This window comes from Arvicanthis niloticus, chromosome 1 (genome assembly GCF_011762505.2).
Source record: "Arvicanthis niloticus isolate mArvNil1 chromosome 1, mArvNil1.pat.X, whole genome shotgun sequence".
NCBI lineage: Eukaryota > Metazoa > Chordata > Mammalia > Rodentia > Muridae > Arvicanthis > Arvicanthis niloticus.
In genome coordinates this window covers 128482484-128501075 of record NC_047658.1, presented here as the reverse complement: position 1 = coordinate 128501075, position 18592 = coordinate 128482484, and the positions used below count along the sequence as shown (strand labels likewise).

Sequence of the window (18592 nt, the reverse complement as noted above, 5' to 3'; positions counted from 1 at the left end):
TTTTTTTTTTAACTTCACAAATTTCCTGTTTCCCAGTCTATTACAGGAAGGGAAAGTTACATAGTAATATAAAATGTCTTAATAAGTCTAGGAAATTATAACTGGCTTTGAGTGTCCACAGCAGTTGCATACACACCCTTAACACAGATTTGGCTTGGTATGTTAATTCATCTGCCAATAGTTTAGAATAGCCTCCTGATGGAGTGGTGCCCTTTCTGCCCTGCCCTGAGTCTGCCCATCCAATCATATCCCGATATGTAAATGACCCTTAGAGCATGCAGATTAAAAAAGAGCAAGTGCTCTTTCTTTCAGAACCAATTTGCTGAGCCTGTCACCTGTGTTCCAGGAGCCAAACCAGCAATGTCTTCCCCTGCACAGCCTGCAGTCCCTGCCCCGCTGGCCAACTTGAAGATTCAACACACCAAGGTAAGTTACTTGTGAGCTGGGCTTTCCCCAGGGGCCTGGTTAAAGGACAGGTTGGTTGAAGCCTTTGCAAACAGGAAGACAAAAGGCTTGCAAAGTTAGTGGCCTAATTAAGTAGTGAATTTTAAACCATGGCAGAGAACTCATAAGTTTATCTCTTGACATTGTCCAAGAGAAGGATTTTCTTCTGTATTCAAGGTTCTTGTGCCAGAGTGCAGTGAACCATAGTGAGTGAGCAGTTCTATTAACTCTGTGCAGTGGGCAGACAAACAGGGGAACTTACTAGAAGGGGCCAGGCATCTGTGAAGTCTCTCTCTCTCTCTCTCTCTCTCTCTCTCTCTCTCTCTCTCTCTCTCTCTCTCTCATCCATGCATACTTAACCAGGATAATATAACCATATGTTTGAGGGCACAGTGTTAAGGTTGGAGGACTTAACTCTGAACATCGAATGGAGGCTGTTGCCAAAACTCTCACACAGACTTGAGTTACTTTTATTTTTTTGAGATATAAACTGTACTAGTTTATTTCTCTAGGCAATTTTGCTGTTGTTGGAGAACATATGTCATTGTTAATTGATAAATATTTAGAGACAGAAGAGCAGTAGCCTGACCCAGGCTTTTAAATCTGCATCCAGGGAATGCAAATAAATGATCAAGCTGGTTTGTCCTGAGAGCCTATCTTAATTTTGCCTACTGAATAAATGCCTACTTTTGTCAAAGATCCTAGTATTCCAAAACTAAGAAACCAGTATCACACATACCCCCTATGCATATTATTAGGACAGTCACTTAAAATTAGCCATGTTATGGTATGAAGAATACAAAGTGAGAGACTAATTGTTCAGCTCCGGGGAGAGTCATTTTGTCTTCTGAACTAAACAATAAAAACTGAGAGTGTTGAAGTTAATGAGAAGAACCTTATGGTCTCTCTCAATTATTTCTTTTCCCTTTGAGCAAATATAGGTGGCCTTGAAACATTGAAGCTTTATGCAATTTAGAAAGCACCCAAATTGAGGATGTTGCCTGACTTACAGGCTCTTTTCTTAGCACAAAGACTACAGAGAGAAATGAGTCTTGGCTATGGCTAGCAAGTAGCTAGAAGTTCCCTGAAGCACGATTTCACCAGGATTTTATGGAGAGAAAAAATGATTTTTCATTTAGTTATTGACAAATGAGAATATGAAAACTGTGGTTTGTCCACAGTCTCCAACAGCTCACAGTTGTCAAAGGTTTGTGCGCACCACAGACACCAGTCTCCTGCCCTCTGTCTTTCTCATTTGGAAGAAATTCTTGTCAAAATATATATGTTCAGACTGTTTCAAAAAGATCAGAATTGTCAATTCTGCTTTTTGTGTTGTAATCACTAAGAAGAGTTTGGTTTGCATGTTCCAGATGAAAAGATATTTTCATGTCAGGATACCCCTACCCCTTTATTTAATTTGTCATTTGTGAATTTAGCTAAAGATTTTGTGTCTGTGTATCTCAAGGAAGTTTTTAAGTGAACTATCTTTTCTTTAAGTTGTTTCACTTAGCACTTATTAATTAGGATCAAGGTAAAATTACTAGAAAAATGAGGTATTCCTTAATGTCTCATGTACAAGCATAGGACCAGCAACTCTTTAACACAGACAAAGTTTCCAGATGGAAACTTCTTTACTGTAAAGGCATAAGGACATCCTAGGGAGGATGACAAACCTATGTATTTTTTTTTTTAAGCAAAATGTGAACATGTTTATTAGGATGCTCAATAATCTTCTTCTTCTCAATAACCTTCTTCCTGAGATGGAGACTACACCTGACCCATGCTGTGGGAGGAACAGCATAAGGGCTCTCAACACAGGGGTCAAGCTGCTCCACAAGAAATCCCCATTTACCAAGGAGAAGATCAAACCTAAGTATTTAAAACCCAACTATATGTTTGAACCATGTTCAAATACTTCTCTAGTTAATAATAGGCAACACTACTCAGTGAGCTTTTATTTTCTATGTATCTTCTCTGGTATCTGCTATATAAATCTTGTCTATTCAGTAAGTATTTATATTTGATATGCTGGTTACATCATTTTTACACTTTGTAATACACCAGTTGTACATGCAATTAAATCTCAATGGGTTTTCTGTATGCCTGTGCATGTTCTCTTTACTGTGTCCCGTTGGAGACCTGTATCAGATTTACAGTCCTGAAAGGGGTTAAGACAATGACTTAACTCAGTTCCTGGTTACAAAACATGAAAGGCGAGGGTTAGAAGTACTTGTGAAATTGCTTAGTCTGACCAGTGTCTCAATTTCTGAATTATTTTCCTACTGTTTTGCTTTTTTTTTTTATTATAGAAAGAACCATATCCATCTCCATAGTTGAACAATTTAGGGTCATCTCTTGGAGGGGTGGGTCTCAGTCTCTTTAGTGGAATACTTTAAGAATAAGATTAAATGGAATTGATTGGCACTTAGAGGGCATGCCAGCCTTAGAACCTTAGCAGTTTCCTAAGAGAAGAGGAGGGGGAAGGCAGCACCCATGCTGTTCAAGCTGGCATGGAAGTGGAATGCATGGCCAGCAAGGAGCCATGTGACTGGCAGGGAACTTTTCAGGGAAGGAATTACAAAGTCCAAAATGTTGGGAGAAACAAAACAAAAAAACACCAAAAAACAAAACAAAACAAAACAAAACAAAACAAAACAAAACATCTGTTAAGAAAAGCATGCTCAGAAAAAAAGAAAGAAAAGAAAGTTATTCTTTCTTTTTTTTTTTGAACAACTCAAAAAGTAATCAGACTTAGCACCCTACAAACATGGTCTAAACTTCTGCTTTAGGAGTGGGGATTTGGGGGAAGGAAAAGTACAGCAAGCATCTCATTAAAGGACTATTTGTTCCACTTATCACTGTAGTTTGACTTAAGATGAGCCCAATTTCCTAGGGGTGGTCCCTTGTCCAAAGAGATTGAACTAGTCCAATTGTAATGTTAAGTCTCCATCCAGGGCAGGGAATCTCTATTCTCTTGACTAGAAGTATTTTTTTTCCTACTCTCACAGTGTTTGGTGTACTGGGAAAGGAACAAATAAGCAGATTAATAACAAAAAGAAAAAGAAAAACACCTATAGTCAGCGAGTTGTATAATCTTATCCTTAAGAGTGTTTTGTCTCCAAACAAAGCAAGCTACTGAAGCATCATCTTTTCAAGGCTCGTTTTCTAGTTCAGTTCCTCTTTGATGGGGTAGATGAAATGGAGTTTAAGAACCAGTTTTTGAAAATAAAATACAAAAGCTTTTGTGTTTGAAGCCTCTATAACTTCATAAATCCAAGTACACCTGGTAATCCCTGTCCTTCCCCTTAGAGGTTGAGAGTAAATACAACAGGTACCCTTCATCCCTACTACCAAGCTTTTTCATGAGCAGCTCCTTTGGAAGTTACAGGACTCCTGGTCCACTCTATCACCTCTGCCTGCCTCTGCTTTATTACAGTTGATATAGAATAATAAAGAGCCCCATTTCCTGAGGAGGTGTAAACAGTCTCCATATTTAATTGGTGTCTTAGTTAGGGTTTTCCTTGCTTCAAAAAAAAAAAAAAAAAAAAAAAAAAAAAACCCACTAGGACCAGGGCAACTTTTCTAAAGGACAAAATTTAATTGGGGCTAATGAAGAGGTTCAGAGGTTCAATCCATTATCATCAAGGCAGGAAGCATGGCAGCATCCACTCAGGTATGGCCTTGGAGGAGCTGAGAGTTCTGCATCTCGTTCTAAAGGCAAAGATGAGAAAACTAGGAGGAAGCTCACAAAGACCACACCTACAGTGACACACTTCCTTCAACAAGGCCTCCTAATAGTGCCATGACCTGGCTCAAGCATATTCAAACCACCACAATTGGTAAGAAACAGTTGAGTCAGGGTTTGGCTCATGAAGAATGACTAATATTAAATATCTTATGTTGATGTATTTTTTCTGCATAGTTTCCAACTTCTAGAATGTTCTTACCTGAGTTTTCCAAATTTGTATCCCACTATGTCATTCTCTTCTTATTTTATCCTAATTTTCTGTCAATATGTCTTGGACAATCATGTTATGTCTGACAAAGACTTCATCCGAGAGAAGCTTTGAGTGTTTTTTCCCCAAGGAATTCAGGGGTGAAAAATTTTGTCTCCTAGGATTTGGTAACTTGAATTACCTTTCTCATTGAACACTTCTTAAATATTAGATGACTAAAAACTGTCTGTAATTCCAGTGGCAAGGCACTCAAGCCTCTCTGGTCTCCATGGGCACCTGCAATTCATGTGGCACACAAAATGCACACAGGCATACACATATGAATAAATAAAAATACACATATTTAAAAAAATTAACTCACCAAGTGATAATACTTTTTCATGCTCAAAAATGTTTCATTAGCAAATAACAATTTCTGTGCACACAGAAATAAACTACAGTGTTTCTTTCAACTTTCTTACAGTGGCCCTATTATAGAACTAAGCTTTCCTTTATACAGATGGAGTGGAGTTAAATTCATATAAAAATAATTCTTAATGAAACTGAAGTTCAAGGTGAAGATATTTAAATCTAAACTTTTCCAAATGACTTAAGGGACTCTCTCATAGATACTGACTTAGTGACACAATAGTAGGAAAATTCACAAGTGTCTAATCTCTGTGTTTCTTTAGATGTTAAATGGCACAACATGAACATTTTTGAGGGAAAGACACACATCTAGGCAACATTTAATACCTCAAGTTTAATCTACAGAACTCTCAAAACTACAATGTATTTAAATGCTTTTTATGTGCTTTTTGCTGCATCTCTACAGATCTTTATAAACAATGAATGGCATGATTCAGTGAGTGGCAAGAAATTTCCCGTCATTAACCCTGCAACTGAGGAGGTCATCTGCCATGTGGAAGAAGGGGACAAGGTAAGTTGCCCAGCACCTGCAGCTCCACTTTATACCAAGAGTCTTTGTTTCTCACCACTTTGACCTCAAAGCCCACTGAAAGTTCAACGAAAGACATGAAGAGGTGATTGCTCAGGCAGTTGGGTACATTTTCATTTGTCCTTGTCATAAGAAAATTTGCCACATGCACATCTAGTAGAGAGTAAATAACCATAATTCATAGAACTCAAAGAAACTAAAATTAAGAGAAAAAGAAACCTAAAAAAACAAAAAAAAAAAAAAACCAAAAAACAAAAAAACCAAACCTCAGGCTATAGATTTGATGTTAGCATTTCTTATGTAACCTGGTTATTGAGAATAGGGTGATAGCATCCAAAACATCAATGGTTTGAGGCTGCAGTAGTACAGTGAAGCATGAACTATTAAATAACTTATCTCTTTACTTAAGGGTTAGCATTAACATTTAATATGGGGCATGGAGTTTTAAAATAGTAATATACTTATGGTGCATAGACTAAGCTTTTCAACTGCTCATTCTTTCTCCATGTAGATAAGAAACAACTCCTAGAAAAACTGTGAATGACCTAATTGATAATTAGAAGAAAAAAAAACCCTAAATATCTATTAAAGTAAGTGTTTCAGACAAGTGTGAAAGAAAACTGGTCCGATTACTATTTGATGCCAGTTAACAAAAAGTCATATTCTTGATGCTTTAATGTTGAAGCCTTGAATACTTAGCTCCTAGGAGACATCATGCTTTGGCAATAGTATTGATCTCACCAGGAAAACAAAAGTCTTTGCCTGGGTTCAGTAGAACCTTTGAGACTTGGCTGGGGCAGTCAGTGAGATCTATCTTTTTCCTTGGGTGCAGCAAGAAAAGCTGGTGGCTATCCCAGAAATCTTGCCAATAAGCACTGATTTTTTCTGTGATTAGGGACAACTACCCCTTCCATAGAAGACATCAAAGAGACAAATTCATACCCAGCCAAGCTGCAAGTATTGTCATAGTGCCAGCCTGGTTGGCTGAACAAATGGTTCCCCTAAGGAAATTGTCAGTGATAAGCAAGAGCTTGTTTCATTACCACATTCCTATATCCTGTTTTGGAATTATTAAACAACTTGAATTCTTAGAATAGGTGATGCTGAAACAATTTGTGAGAAATCTAATGACTAGCATGGTTTAGTGAAAGGTCTTGACTTGGTAAAGTGCACAGTCACAAGAAACCTGATAGGCTGGACTGACTCATTAGGTCACAGGTTAAAGATTGGTTTTGGAAATTCTATTCACCACAGAATGGGGGAGCCAATGGACCATATCCTGTCTTTCATGGTATCACAAGGGTGGGACAGGTGCCAGAGCAAATGCATGTTAGAGAGTGAAGCATGCCTGTGGGTGGGAAGGGCTTTCTTCTCATTTCAGTGGTTCCTAAGGAATTCTGGGGCATGAGCTAATTGAGAATTGGAGGGATATAACTAAATAGCCATTAAAGTAAGTGCTACAGACAGGTATGAAAGAAAACTGGTCTGATTACTATTTTCTTTGTCTCTGAGTGAAGTTAATATGGGGGTATACATTCCAAGAGAGATAGAATCATTCAGAGCTCCCTAACTAAGTTAAGAGTCTCTTGACTTCCCACTTTCATTCAAAGTACTTATATACATTCAGCCTCTGACTTAAAAATTGGAATATTTTGTTTTCATCTAGGCCACATGATTCGACTCTAGCAAGTCAATGTTAACCTATACACTGTTTTCTGTTTAATTCCAAAATACCTTTAAAATGCCAACCCCTGAACAAAAATCTACAAATTATGCATGTTGTGGTCAAAAAGTACTACAAACAATAAAAAAAATTGAGACTAGTGGTTTGAATAAATTGTTGTCACATAATGGAATACAATTGTTTAAATTATAATAATTTTTAAACATATCAATAAGAACAAGTCATATGCAGTTATTTGTCATATCCAAAACACGAATTAACATATTTGTATCTTTCCATGCTGTCAAACTATATTGAATAGCAATAAATTCACAAGATTTAGCCATTTAAATTATAGCAATTTTGTGTAAAATCCATCCATGTTAGCAGCTTGCAAGAGGGGAATGCCAATTTTTAATTCCAGTATTAATTTCTAATATTAACTTTCATATCACATATAACACAGCAAACATCTTTGTGCTTCTGTATATGAATATATAAGTTGTTAGTGAATACAAGTTAGAAAGTCATCAGTATAGTCCACGATGTTCAGAAGTGAGTTAGAAGAATCTGTAATGATAAGGGACCATACCAGTGTCTGGGGGAACAGCTGGAGTCAGGTGTGAGAGAGAAGCTGCAAAGCTTGGCAAGTTGGGTCTATCACCGGAAATGGCAGTTCAGAGGTGAACATGTGCATGAACTGGCAGTCCAGTAGGCTGTTTCAACAGCAGTGATCCAGCTGAGTCAAATAGTCCTTGGTCCTTGACACACATCCCAGGTATCAGATGGTAGCTCATTCAGAGGCCATGCCATTTCAGTCTTTTGTGTCCATCACTTTATGGGGTTCAAGCAAGAGAGTTCATTCTTTCCTGGGTATCTGATAAGTTCTTGGGCATACTTTCTATGATTTGATTTTATTATGTCCACATGCCCACATAATTTTAATTCTCCCTAGCACACTTATAGGATGGCTTGTATTCTGTTCCCAGGAGTAAAGAATAGGCGGTAGATGGTGGAGTTTCTGCATCCACCTAGGGACTACAGTCATCCTTCTCCCTCAAAATGGAGTCAAAAGCTACCAATAAAACGTACTCCTACAAACCAATGCAAAGGCTGAAAAACCACTGTTGCATATAATATAGAGCAACTGAATAACAATGACTATTTAACAAAGCAGCCCTATTGATCATCCTTGCCAATATAATTGAATGTGTAGGTCAGATGTAGCATAAAATGTTGGTTCAAATTCTGCTGTGTTTTACTAGCATAAATTCTCCTTCCTTATAAGTTATAACAGGGCACATGATATACATAAGTGTTATAGTAACTTGTGTCAAAGAGAACTTGTCTTTCTTCTTGGAGCTTAAAGTGCTCTTGATTATCGTCTGCCATTGAGGTGGGAGTCTGGTGATTGTTGAAGCAGACTGTTACATTGAGCCAGGCTGCGGGAAGATCTTGAAAGTAAACAGAAATGCTGGTAGGACATTGACTATTCAAAGAAAATTTTAGGAGCAAAGGTGAGAAGGGATGGCTGGGAGAGAGATCAGGAGAAAGGTAAGCAGGAAGTCCACACAAGTAAAGTCGGGCCAGAAAATGTTGGACTTTGAAAACCAAACAAAGAGCTTTGCCTTTAGGACTGTGGATGAAGCCAGCAGTTGCAAGTGTGCAAGGAAACACAATAAGATAAATGACATGAAGATTAAGCCTGGCAGCCTCATAGAGATAGTGGGAAGGGGAGAGAATGAATGAGGGGCTGTTTACAATGTACAACAGTAAAGGCCTATGTAGTCGAGGATAGAAAATCTGATAGATGAGCTAGAGTAGACTAGGATGCTGTAGCCATTTTCACACCGGGTCTTCTTCTAGGACCACAGTTAACTCCATCTTGTGAGCATTTAGCATGGCTGCCACACAGAAGATGTGAGACAGAGGCAGCTTGCTATGAGTTTAAAGATAAGAAAAAATGCCACAAACAAGCTGTGGAACAAAGTACTTCAGTTTATAATAGAGTTGAGCCAATTTGTACCAGTGAGGTACAAGATAGTCCTAATACCCAGACCATCATTTTGTTGACTAACCAGAACCTCTATCATCTATCCTAACTAAAACATTTAGTTCTGAACCTGGCTTTAGGATGAATGTCAGCTGACGACCATCCACTCAAATCTTTTCTCTCAAGGTAAATAGCCAGGATTGGCTATGAGGCTATAAGTTTTCAACCCCGTCAGAAATCCAGAATGACTGAGTTAACTATAATTGTGGGAAGCACAAAGCATAGCTTCTAAAACTTAGCCAATTTATAGAGACCTCTGAACACCTGGACACTCCCTCTACTACAAAACATTGGAGCATCTGTTCTTCTGCCTTCTGGCCCAGGATCATCTGACAGAACTTAGTGATGCAGAATTATTAAGGGCTGATTACTCTGTCTAGGCAGATATAATCAGTCGACTATTCTGCAAGTGTGTCCTTTTCTGGACAGTAATTTGTCTGTAGAAGGAAAGAGGCAATTCTTGCCTAGTGCCTGACTCACCACAATTGGAATAACTCCAAAGATGCTTAATTTCTTCTTAGAATCCAAGACAGGAAGCTGTCAGGAACAGACAGGTCTCTAATCAAAATGAACATTAATACAGAAATGTTTGTAACGTCAATTCTGTGGACTTCTGATGTTTTGAAAACCAACTATCCATGTAAGGTAATCTGGACTGTTGTGTGTTAACTCCACTCAGCTAGGACTATCTTGTACCTCACTGGTACAAATTGGCATAATTATGCTCTAATTGTATTTTGAGAGAAAAGTTTCATCTTAACAGGAAGGGTGATATGTAGGAGGAGCTAAGGTGGGAGGAGTACTGAAAGGAAGAGAAGGAGTAAGAAGAGGAGAAGAAGGAGAGGAGAAGCTAGGTGATGAAAGAGAGAAAGAGGGGGGGAGACAGGGAGGCAGATGTTCATGTATCTCCACCAGTCAAAGATAATTGATATATCTAGGTTGGGTAGTGGGTTACACCTCTGATTGAGCAATACCAAACTTATAAAGCCTTTGATTAACATTTTTAAAAAATGTATAAGTGCAAAAAGGAAAAGCGGGCATGGGATAGGAGTTTTCTAAGGGGGGAATGCGGAAAGGGGATGGCATCTGAAGTGTAAATAAAATATCCAATAAAAATGGGAAAAAAAGAATAGAGTTGAGCATCTGCTGCATCCACAGATTTTACACTGGTGAGTTCAACCCTGAGATCTGATATCGGTAGCTGCTGACATAGAGGGTATCAAGAGGTCTATCTCAGATGTGTGCACACTGAGTGCACAGACTATTTTGGCCATTATTCTCAAAACAGTCCTGTTTACCAACTACTTACCTAGCATTTGTATTCAGCATCAGAAGTAACAGTTATCCAAAGGATGTCTGTGGGTTATTTGTAAATACAACATAATTTGGCATTTATGATTGTAGATTGTTTTTTTCAGTGACTTGAGGAAATGTTCTTCTGGGACACTAAGGGAGGCCCATACTTATAATTTGATAGTGGGCTGCTCAGTTATATATTCCTCCCTCATTGCCCTATAGTTAGCCAACGGATAGAGTGCTATACAGTGGATGCTTATTCAGATGTATCAAAACTAAAAAGAAAAAATAAGAATCTATTTTTTTCAATTAAAGACTTGCTCCCCCTGCAAGATTAAACATCTTGTTTGAGGAAAGGGGGTCACAGCCAAAATGATGAAAGCACAAGAATGGTTTTATTTATAGCAGCTTTTTTAATAGCAGGATTTCTTGTTTGTTTGTTTGTCTGGTTTGGTTTGGTCTTTGGTTTTTTACATGTGAGGTTCCATGTCTCAAAGCAATCATTTCTCCAGCTCTTAGAGAGACCAGGAGGCTCAAGGGAGCCCTTATTAAGCAAAGTCCAGTGATAAAACAATGAACAGAAGGATCCATGCACAGCTTCTGCCACACTAGTTTAAACTATGCTGTTTTAAAAAGCACAGTAATATTATTTTCAAGGTACATTACAAAAAGATGAAGCCCACTGCTCCCTTGATCATCCTGATTTATGGGGTTCCATGAATCAGTGAGTCTCATAGACAAAAAGTTGTCGTCTTTCTGTACATGCTATTTGCTATTGATTTGATCAAGCAAAAAAGCACCTGAAACAGTAACAGAAGGAGCAGAGAGATGATTTCAGTAGATCTACTGGAAGAGACTAGAAGTGACCTGAATAGGGATCTAACAAGAAATAGAGGGATCATGGAAAAGCTTAGCAGGGAGGTGACTTTTCCAAAAGGAGAGATACAGTGGTCATAAAAGTACATGAGCAAAACCAAGGAAGCTAAACTCTGTGAGTGGGACTTTATTCTATTAAACAGTATATGATTAGTAAAGGAAACTGTCTTCTCTACTTACTGAGGGCCTAGAGTGCCTAGAGTGGATCACTTTGTACACAGTTGGAAAGTAAGGTGCTTATCAGACACACAGTGCTTAGATTTGAACGTGAAACATCCAACACAAAGCTCTTATATTCACACAGCTGTCACACAGGTTCTGTAACTGTTATAAAAGGCTGTGTAACATTGTGGATATGAAGTTCTAAGTGACAGATGTAGCACCGTGAGGCAGGGCATGTGGCTTACCATCAATCTGTTAGTCCTCAGATCTCCTGTCTCTTTTTGCTTCAGTTTCTCCATTTGTAAAAAGGAGGAATAAATGTGTCCCATTGCATTTTCTGAAACAAATGACCTAATGTGCATATTAACTAGAACATTATTTCAAGTAAAATAAAGTGTCTTATTACAACAAAATAAAGTGAGAATTATTAAAACATACAATCTCTACTTTAAAAGTTTAACTATTTGATAGACTACTGGTACATACTCTAAATACTTCAAGAGAAACCATTTCAACATCTTATGGTGAGGTGTGGAGACTGAGCTTTTGTTGGTGAGGACTGTGTCATATTTTATAAGGTTATGATATTGTATTTGCTCATCTAGTATTTTGAATATCCTGAATGGATTGATCTGTGATTTCCAGGCTGATATTGACAAAGCTGTGAAGGCTGCAAGACAGGCTTTCCAGATTGGCTCCCCATGGCGCACGATGGATGCTTCAGAGAGGGGACGCCTGCTGAACAAGCTGGCTGACTTAATGGAGAGGGATCATCTACTGCTGGCTGTGAGTATTAACCAATGTCAACGGGAAATATGGAAGAGCTCCCAAGGGCACCCACTGTTTGAGCTGACCAGTCAGTCTGGTTTAAAGAGTATAAAGTCAAATCTCCTGCTTTTCTCTAGAACTTCTCAGAGAAAATCTTAAAAAAATTTAGAATCTTGTTTTACTATATTCATCAAACCCTTTGAATGCTCTCAGGGGTTATATATTTCCATTTTAATAGTTAGAGAAGTCATTATAGAACATGGATGGATGGAAGACACATTTACTAGTCTTTTCGGGTTTGAATTTTAGTAAAGCCAGTTGAAAACAAAGTGGTACCCAGGTTACAATTCCATTAGCTTTAGCTTTAGACTCTTAAATGACAATGAGATTCAAACCTTAATTTTATTAAAAAAAATACCAGCAATTCACCCATTATTAATAATAATTTATTCCTCAAGGATTCTCATTGCTCAAAGCATGTAAAGATAGAATCCATACCTCTGTAATGAATGCATACTCATTGAAATATTCCATTGGAAGAAATGAGCATTTCCCAGAGCTTAGCTTTTTTTCATTTGTCTTAGTTGTAGAGTAAAAAGTGTTACTTCCCCTGACAGCATGAGAGCCACAGTGAGTGCAGAATAGACATGTAGAGAAAGTCTCATTTGATTTAATGTTAGAGTAGTGGTGGGCAGTATCAAACCTGTACATCTTGCCATGTGACCACCGACTGAAATGTATGATTTCAAAGCATCCTCTATAGTCTTCACAAGATGGGGGAGTAACATAAGATACTGCTAGATAAGAAAATGTGCAACTTCCAAATCTCCCCCCTTTCTGAAAATAGGTTATTTTTTCATACTCTATGTCCTGATTATAGTTTCTTCTCTCTCGATTCCTTCCAGTTCTTCCCTCCTCCCCTCTGGATCTACCCCCTTTCTTCCTCTTATTAGAAAAGAACAGGCTTCTAAGAGATAACAACCAAACATGATAAAATATAACTAATAAGATGAGACAAAAATATCATATCAAAGTTGTTCATGGCAACCCAACAGGAGGAAACAAGTCTGAAGGACAGACACTTGTTCTCAAAGGAATCCCATGAAAATACTAAGCTAAAAGTATATAATATGTGCTGAGGACCTGATGCAGACCCATCAAGGCACTGGGCCTGATGCTTCATTCAGTGTCTGTGAGTTTATATGCACCTTACTTAGGTGATTTTGAAGACCATGTTCTCCTGGTATCCTCATTCCTTCTGGCTCTTGCATTATTTCTGTCTTCTCTTCTGTATGGTTTACTGAGTTCTGAGGGGAGGCATTGTTGAAATAACTATGACACAGTTTCCCAAATAGGTTTATAGTTGAATATGGTAAATCTCTAATAAAAGATGCCAGTGTTACAATTGTGTGAATAGACATAAACCCACATTAAAATTGTGTGAACCGACTGTTTCTATGAGAATATGATAATGATTGTGGTATTGTGAATAGTAGCAAACACCAAGCTGTTGCCACAGTCAGATATCACGCACAATCTACCTGGAACTCAGATAGAACAAAGAGACTAAGAGTCATTTTCACAGCTGAGTACTTATGACCAGGTCTTAGACACTGCTTAACCAGGACACATTTAGAACCTGACAGAAAAGGGACCAGAATCAGACAATCAGAATCTTACCATCTCTCTCACCAGGATCTTGCTATGTGATCACAAATAAGTCATCTGATTTTTTTCTCAAGGTGTTCAATAAGAAAAGCACTAGATTTAAGATCCCTTACATTTCTAAAGCTCTCTAGTACATAAGTACTAAAAAATATTTACTGTATATTCTTGATATAATTTTTATTGTTGAAAGTTTAGTTTAGACTTTGATATTCTTTTTTTTTTCCAGACAATGGAATCAATGAATGCTGGGAAAGTCTTTAGTCATGCATACCTGATGGACTTGGAAGTCAGCATAAAAGGATTAAAGTATGCTGCAGGCTGGGCTGACAAGATCCATGGCCAAACAATACCAAGTGGTAAGTACATTTGGGAAACTAGCAGCATGGTGGAAGAGGAGAGGCCACTGATGCAGATCGGAGTATCTTCAAATTCTCCCTGATAGAGGTGTCAATCAATTAGGTAAATAATTACTTTACTCTTCAGTTTGATCCAATACAGTTTTGATGCTGGAAGGTCTGTTAAGAGTGAACATGTGCATAGTTTAGATAGTACTGAAATAAGAACATTATCATAGATTCAACTACTAATTTGAATAAGATGTTTCAGGGTTGAAACTTTTCAAAGATAGCTGCCAAAATTAGTTATTTAAGCTTAAAGACATTAAAGTTATTCGAGTCCCATAAAGACATTTGTATCTTTTCTACAATATTATTACTTAAGACATTCTTCATTGAAAAAGGGTAAACTGTGTCTATCTGTGCCTGTTCAAGTCCGGTGTACTTAGACCATTGCAATTCAACAATCCAATTTACACCATTGTGTTTCAAAAGCTTTAAAGAAAGATGAGGCTATGACTTCTAGCTGAGTAATCAATATTTCTGTGGAAATGTTGTGCAAGTATTTTTTAGTAGCACAGGCATGACAAATATTCCATGTGAAGAAAGAACCCATTTGGGATGGAGTAAAGGTAGTTTCATGTCTGAATTATAATGACTTTAGGAACTCAAATAATCCACTTCCAGTTCTGCCCCTGATGGGCACTGCCAATCTAACTGGAGGATTCAGTATGGAAGGTGGTAACCAGGAAGTTAGAAGATAAGAATGAGAACATGGAGGTACCATAAAGGGGGCTCTTTCATGGTTCTTACTCCACTCTTAGAAAACCTAGAAGAAACTCTTTAAAGTACCTGTGGTTTCTAACACAAAAAGTACTTGCTGTGGTAGCAGTAAGCTCCTGTGAAAACCAGAACAAAACAGAACAACAAAATTCCCAGGGTAACCACATGACTTAGGCAAATCCAGAAGGAAAAGAACCATGTTTCATTTAAGACATGTTTTGTGTTTTTGTTTTTGTTTTTATTTTTTCCATAGATTAAAAGACATTGCAATTGTGTTCCATAAGCAAAAGACACAAAACCAGCAATTCCAAGTCAGTAGGACAAGTGCTTACATTTTTACTATTTTAAATAATTTTCGTTTAAAAGTTGAGATGTTAGAAGCATTTGCATGTGGCTTAGCCCTTACCTGGAGACGATATCATTCCTAGCTCATTTCTGTACCACTAGGTGCATGAAGGTGATGCTGAAGGCAGCCATATTGGTATAACAGGAATGGAGTTAACTGTGAGATATTTTCTCATCTTTTCACTTAGATTCATGGAACTCAGTCTTTGGATTTAAATTGCTCTTTGAGGGCTCCATTGTTTATATTTTGAGCCTTGTAAATAGGATCTTTTGTTTTCCTTTTGCTACTCACCCCAACCTCACATCTCCATGCCATGCCTACACGAGGCATTTGCCTTTAATGTGAGTATGTGCTTTGTTTTTCAGATGGAAACCTATTCACTTATACACGACGTGAACCTATTGGGGTGTGTGGCCAAATCCTCCCTGTAAGTTCTTTTTCATGACTCACAATGGGGGAAAGAAAGTTCTAATTCCATTGATCTGGTGATTAAGCCCATTCCTACACAAGTGTAGCTTATGTGATGGTTATGTGTGAAGTAAATTCAACATGTATGACTGCCTGAAGCTTATTGTCCTGTAACTAAGCTTCTTGGATATGAGTTAGCTGGTCCAGAAGCCCTTTGATATACTGCTGTGCTCTTGGAGGGCATTTCCGTGTTATTACATAAGCCCTAAGTGTTGACTGCATGGTTTGCTTTGGAAATTGTGCAATGTTCTGGTTTCATGAGCTCTGCTTTGTAAATATATGACAAAGGTTTATCATGGCTCATCTCTGCTGGGACTCAATTTTAGTAGGATACAGCAGGACCCACTGCTCCCAGCACTTCTGTATCTTCCTTGAGACTTCTCATCATTGATAGTAACTGCAGCAAGATTGTTGTTCAAATCCTGAAAAAATATCTTTCTTAAAGAATGAATAATCTCCATGACAACTGGAAAAATGTATGGCCTATACTGTACCTTTCGGTAGCAGGATTGTGTACTCAAAATTCTTCTGCTAGAAAATCATATTCTGGATATAACCATATTTTCTCTAAGTGTAACACATAGGATACTGGCTAGATATAGCTGACATAATTTAAAAGGCTAAATTAAAATAGTGTGAAGTGTCCTAATGTTTTTTGGAATGACAGTCACTGTTGCTTAATGAGGCTGAATATATCAAAGTATTTAATGGAAATGCTCATTATTTCAAAAGCTTAAAAACACTCAAATACATCTATATCACTCTACCAGCCATTAGCATTGGATAAGTCTAGACATTAACATCTCCTGTTTTCTGGTGTTTTGGGGACTCTTGACCCAAGCTTCATACATGTTAGCCAGGAATGTACTATGCCCTGGATCTAAATTTCTGGATTAGTACTGAGGATATCCATGTAAAGTAGAAAGAATTTTTTACTACTCATGGGTAGTGAATGAATTAAATAGAAAAGGAGCCATGTATCTGACTTTTGACAAACCAGCCAGTTGGTTTGCAGGGATGAAAACTCGAGCACTCACCCTCTGGATGTGACATCTCTTTGCCTTTAACAATATTGTCTGTCCTGTGCTGAGTATAGGTTTCAATTTCAAGAGCATGTTCAATATGTTTAAAGCCCCGGAATCACTCTCCGGCATACATATACACAAAATCTCCTGGATTTGAATTTTTCTAGATTATAATATTGGATAAAATACACTAAGTGTCTTCTTGGGAGAAATAGGGAAAGGATTTTACACATGTAAAGCACAAGTAACTTACAACATGCTTAAAATTGTGAAATTATACCTTAAAACTTTTTTATTTATTTTCTTGAGAATTCAAAATAACAGGACTTGATTAAATTCTGTAGTTCTTCCCTGTTCTTTTCTCCTCTATGGATGGTTTTAAGCTTTTAAGCATTTACTAGTTTCTTTTATGAAGTTATATAAAATAAACTAGATAATTACATACAACTTCTGAAGTATTATTCAACTTTTATAAGGGTGGCATTCTCAAAAAAGGTGATTTTGAGTGATGCAAAGAATCCATTGTTCAATTTTGATTTTCAGTGGAATGGTCCGTTGATTATATTCACTTGGAAGATAGGCCCTGCCCTTAGCTGTGGGAACACCGTGGTTGTGAAGCCAGCAGAGCAAACTCCACTCACAGCTCTTCACATGGCATCTTTAATAAAAGAGGTGAGTTTCCTGAGTCTAAACATGCAGGCAGATTCTGTGTCCCCAGTTTACCTTACAGGTGTCGTTCACATGGACTGTGAGCTTCACTGTTCACATGTGGATCCTGCTCAGTCATGCAGATAAATGCGGCAGAGCTATGGGCGAGGGTGTCTTTCAGTCAACACAAATGTCTCCCTACACAGAGTCTTACAGCCAATCATCTTGTAAACTGTAACTTATGTTGCTTTAATCTCATGAACTTAAGTTCACAAGGAATTACAACCTTATTTTCAAATGCTGAAATGTTGAGCTGTATCTTCACCTCCAGGTTATAACTGGCTTGGTCGCTTCTGTAACCTATTTAAAGGTTATATTAGTCTTAATATCTCTAAGGGTTGAAGGCTACTATGCCAGTATGTTTCTAGTTTTGTCGGTGGAGACAATAAATTCTACCTTTCTGTATAGGTAATTTAATATACATTCCTATATCCTTCTAATTGATTTCCTTTTATAAAATCTGACACAGTTGATCCTGTGAGTGATGTTCAGTTGTCACAATGTTGTTGCCAACATGACACATCTAAGAAGAGTGTATCTCAGTTGAGAAATTGTCTTTGTCCCATTGGCCTGTGGCCATGTCTGTGGAAGAATTCTCTTTGCCTAATGATGTAGCAAGGCCCAGGTCATCGTGGACACTGCCATCCCTAGGCAGGTGGGCCTGGGCTGTATAAGAAAAGTTGCTGAGGCAGCCAGAGACTTTAAAGCAGTGTGTAGCAATCCGTTATGGTCTGTGCTTTAGTTCCTGGCTCCAGGTTTCTGTTTTGGCTTCCCTTAATGATGGATCATATCCTATTAACCAAATAAACCCCTTCCTTCCTAAGTTTGTTTTCCCAATGTGTTATCATAGCAAATGTGGAACAACTAATACAAGTTACAACAGACTTGTCCTTAAAACACAGTGTCCCTCAGGATCATGACCTATAGAGGTATGTTCGTATTAATGAGAAATTAAAAACCGGTAATGAAGAAACAACAAATACACCTAGGTGAGTTTTTTTTTTTTTTTTTGACAGAACTCCCAAGGAGAACATATCAAATGACATGATATCTCATTTAGGTCTTTTGTGAATTAAATTCTTGACCTGTTAATTGCTTGTTTCT

General features: G+C 37.8%; 1 protein-coding gene across 1 annotated transcript in view; it reads left to right on the top strand.

Moving 5' to 3' along the window:
- Positions 1 to 265: 265 nt before the first annotated feature.
- The window catches only part of LOC117696557 (aldehyde dehydrogenase, cytosolic 1), a 35323-nt gene continuing 16996 nt past the window's right edge, over positions 266 to 18592 (top strand). Inside the window, exons 1-6 of the mRNA XM_034487511.2 lie at positions 266 to 426; positions 5215 to 5319; positions 12033 to 12173; positions 14050 to 14179; positions 15653 to 15714; positions 17324 to 17452. Of these exons, the coding sequence (XP_034343402.1) occupies positions 361 to 426; positions 5215 to 5319; positions 12033 to 12173; positions 14050 to 14179; positions 15653 to 15714; positions 17324 to 17452 (633 nt within the window). The 5' untranslated portion in view covers positions 266 to 360. The remainder of the gene's footprint in view (positions 427 to 5214; positions 5320 to 12032; positions 12174 to 14049; positions 14180 to 15652; positions 15715 to 17323; positions 17453 to 18592) is intronic.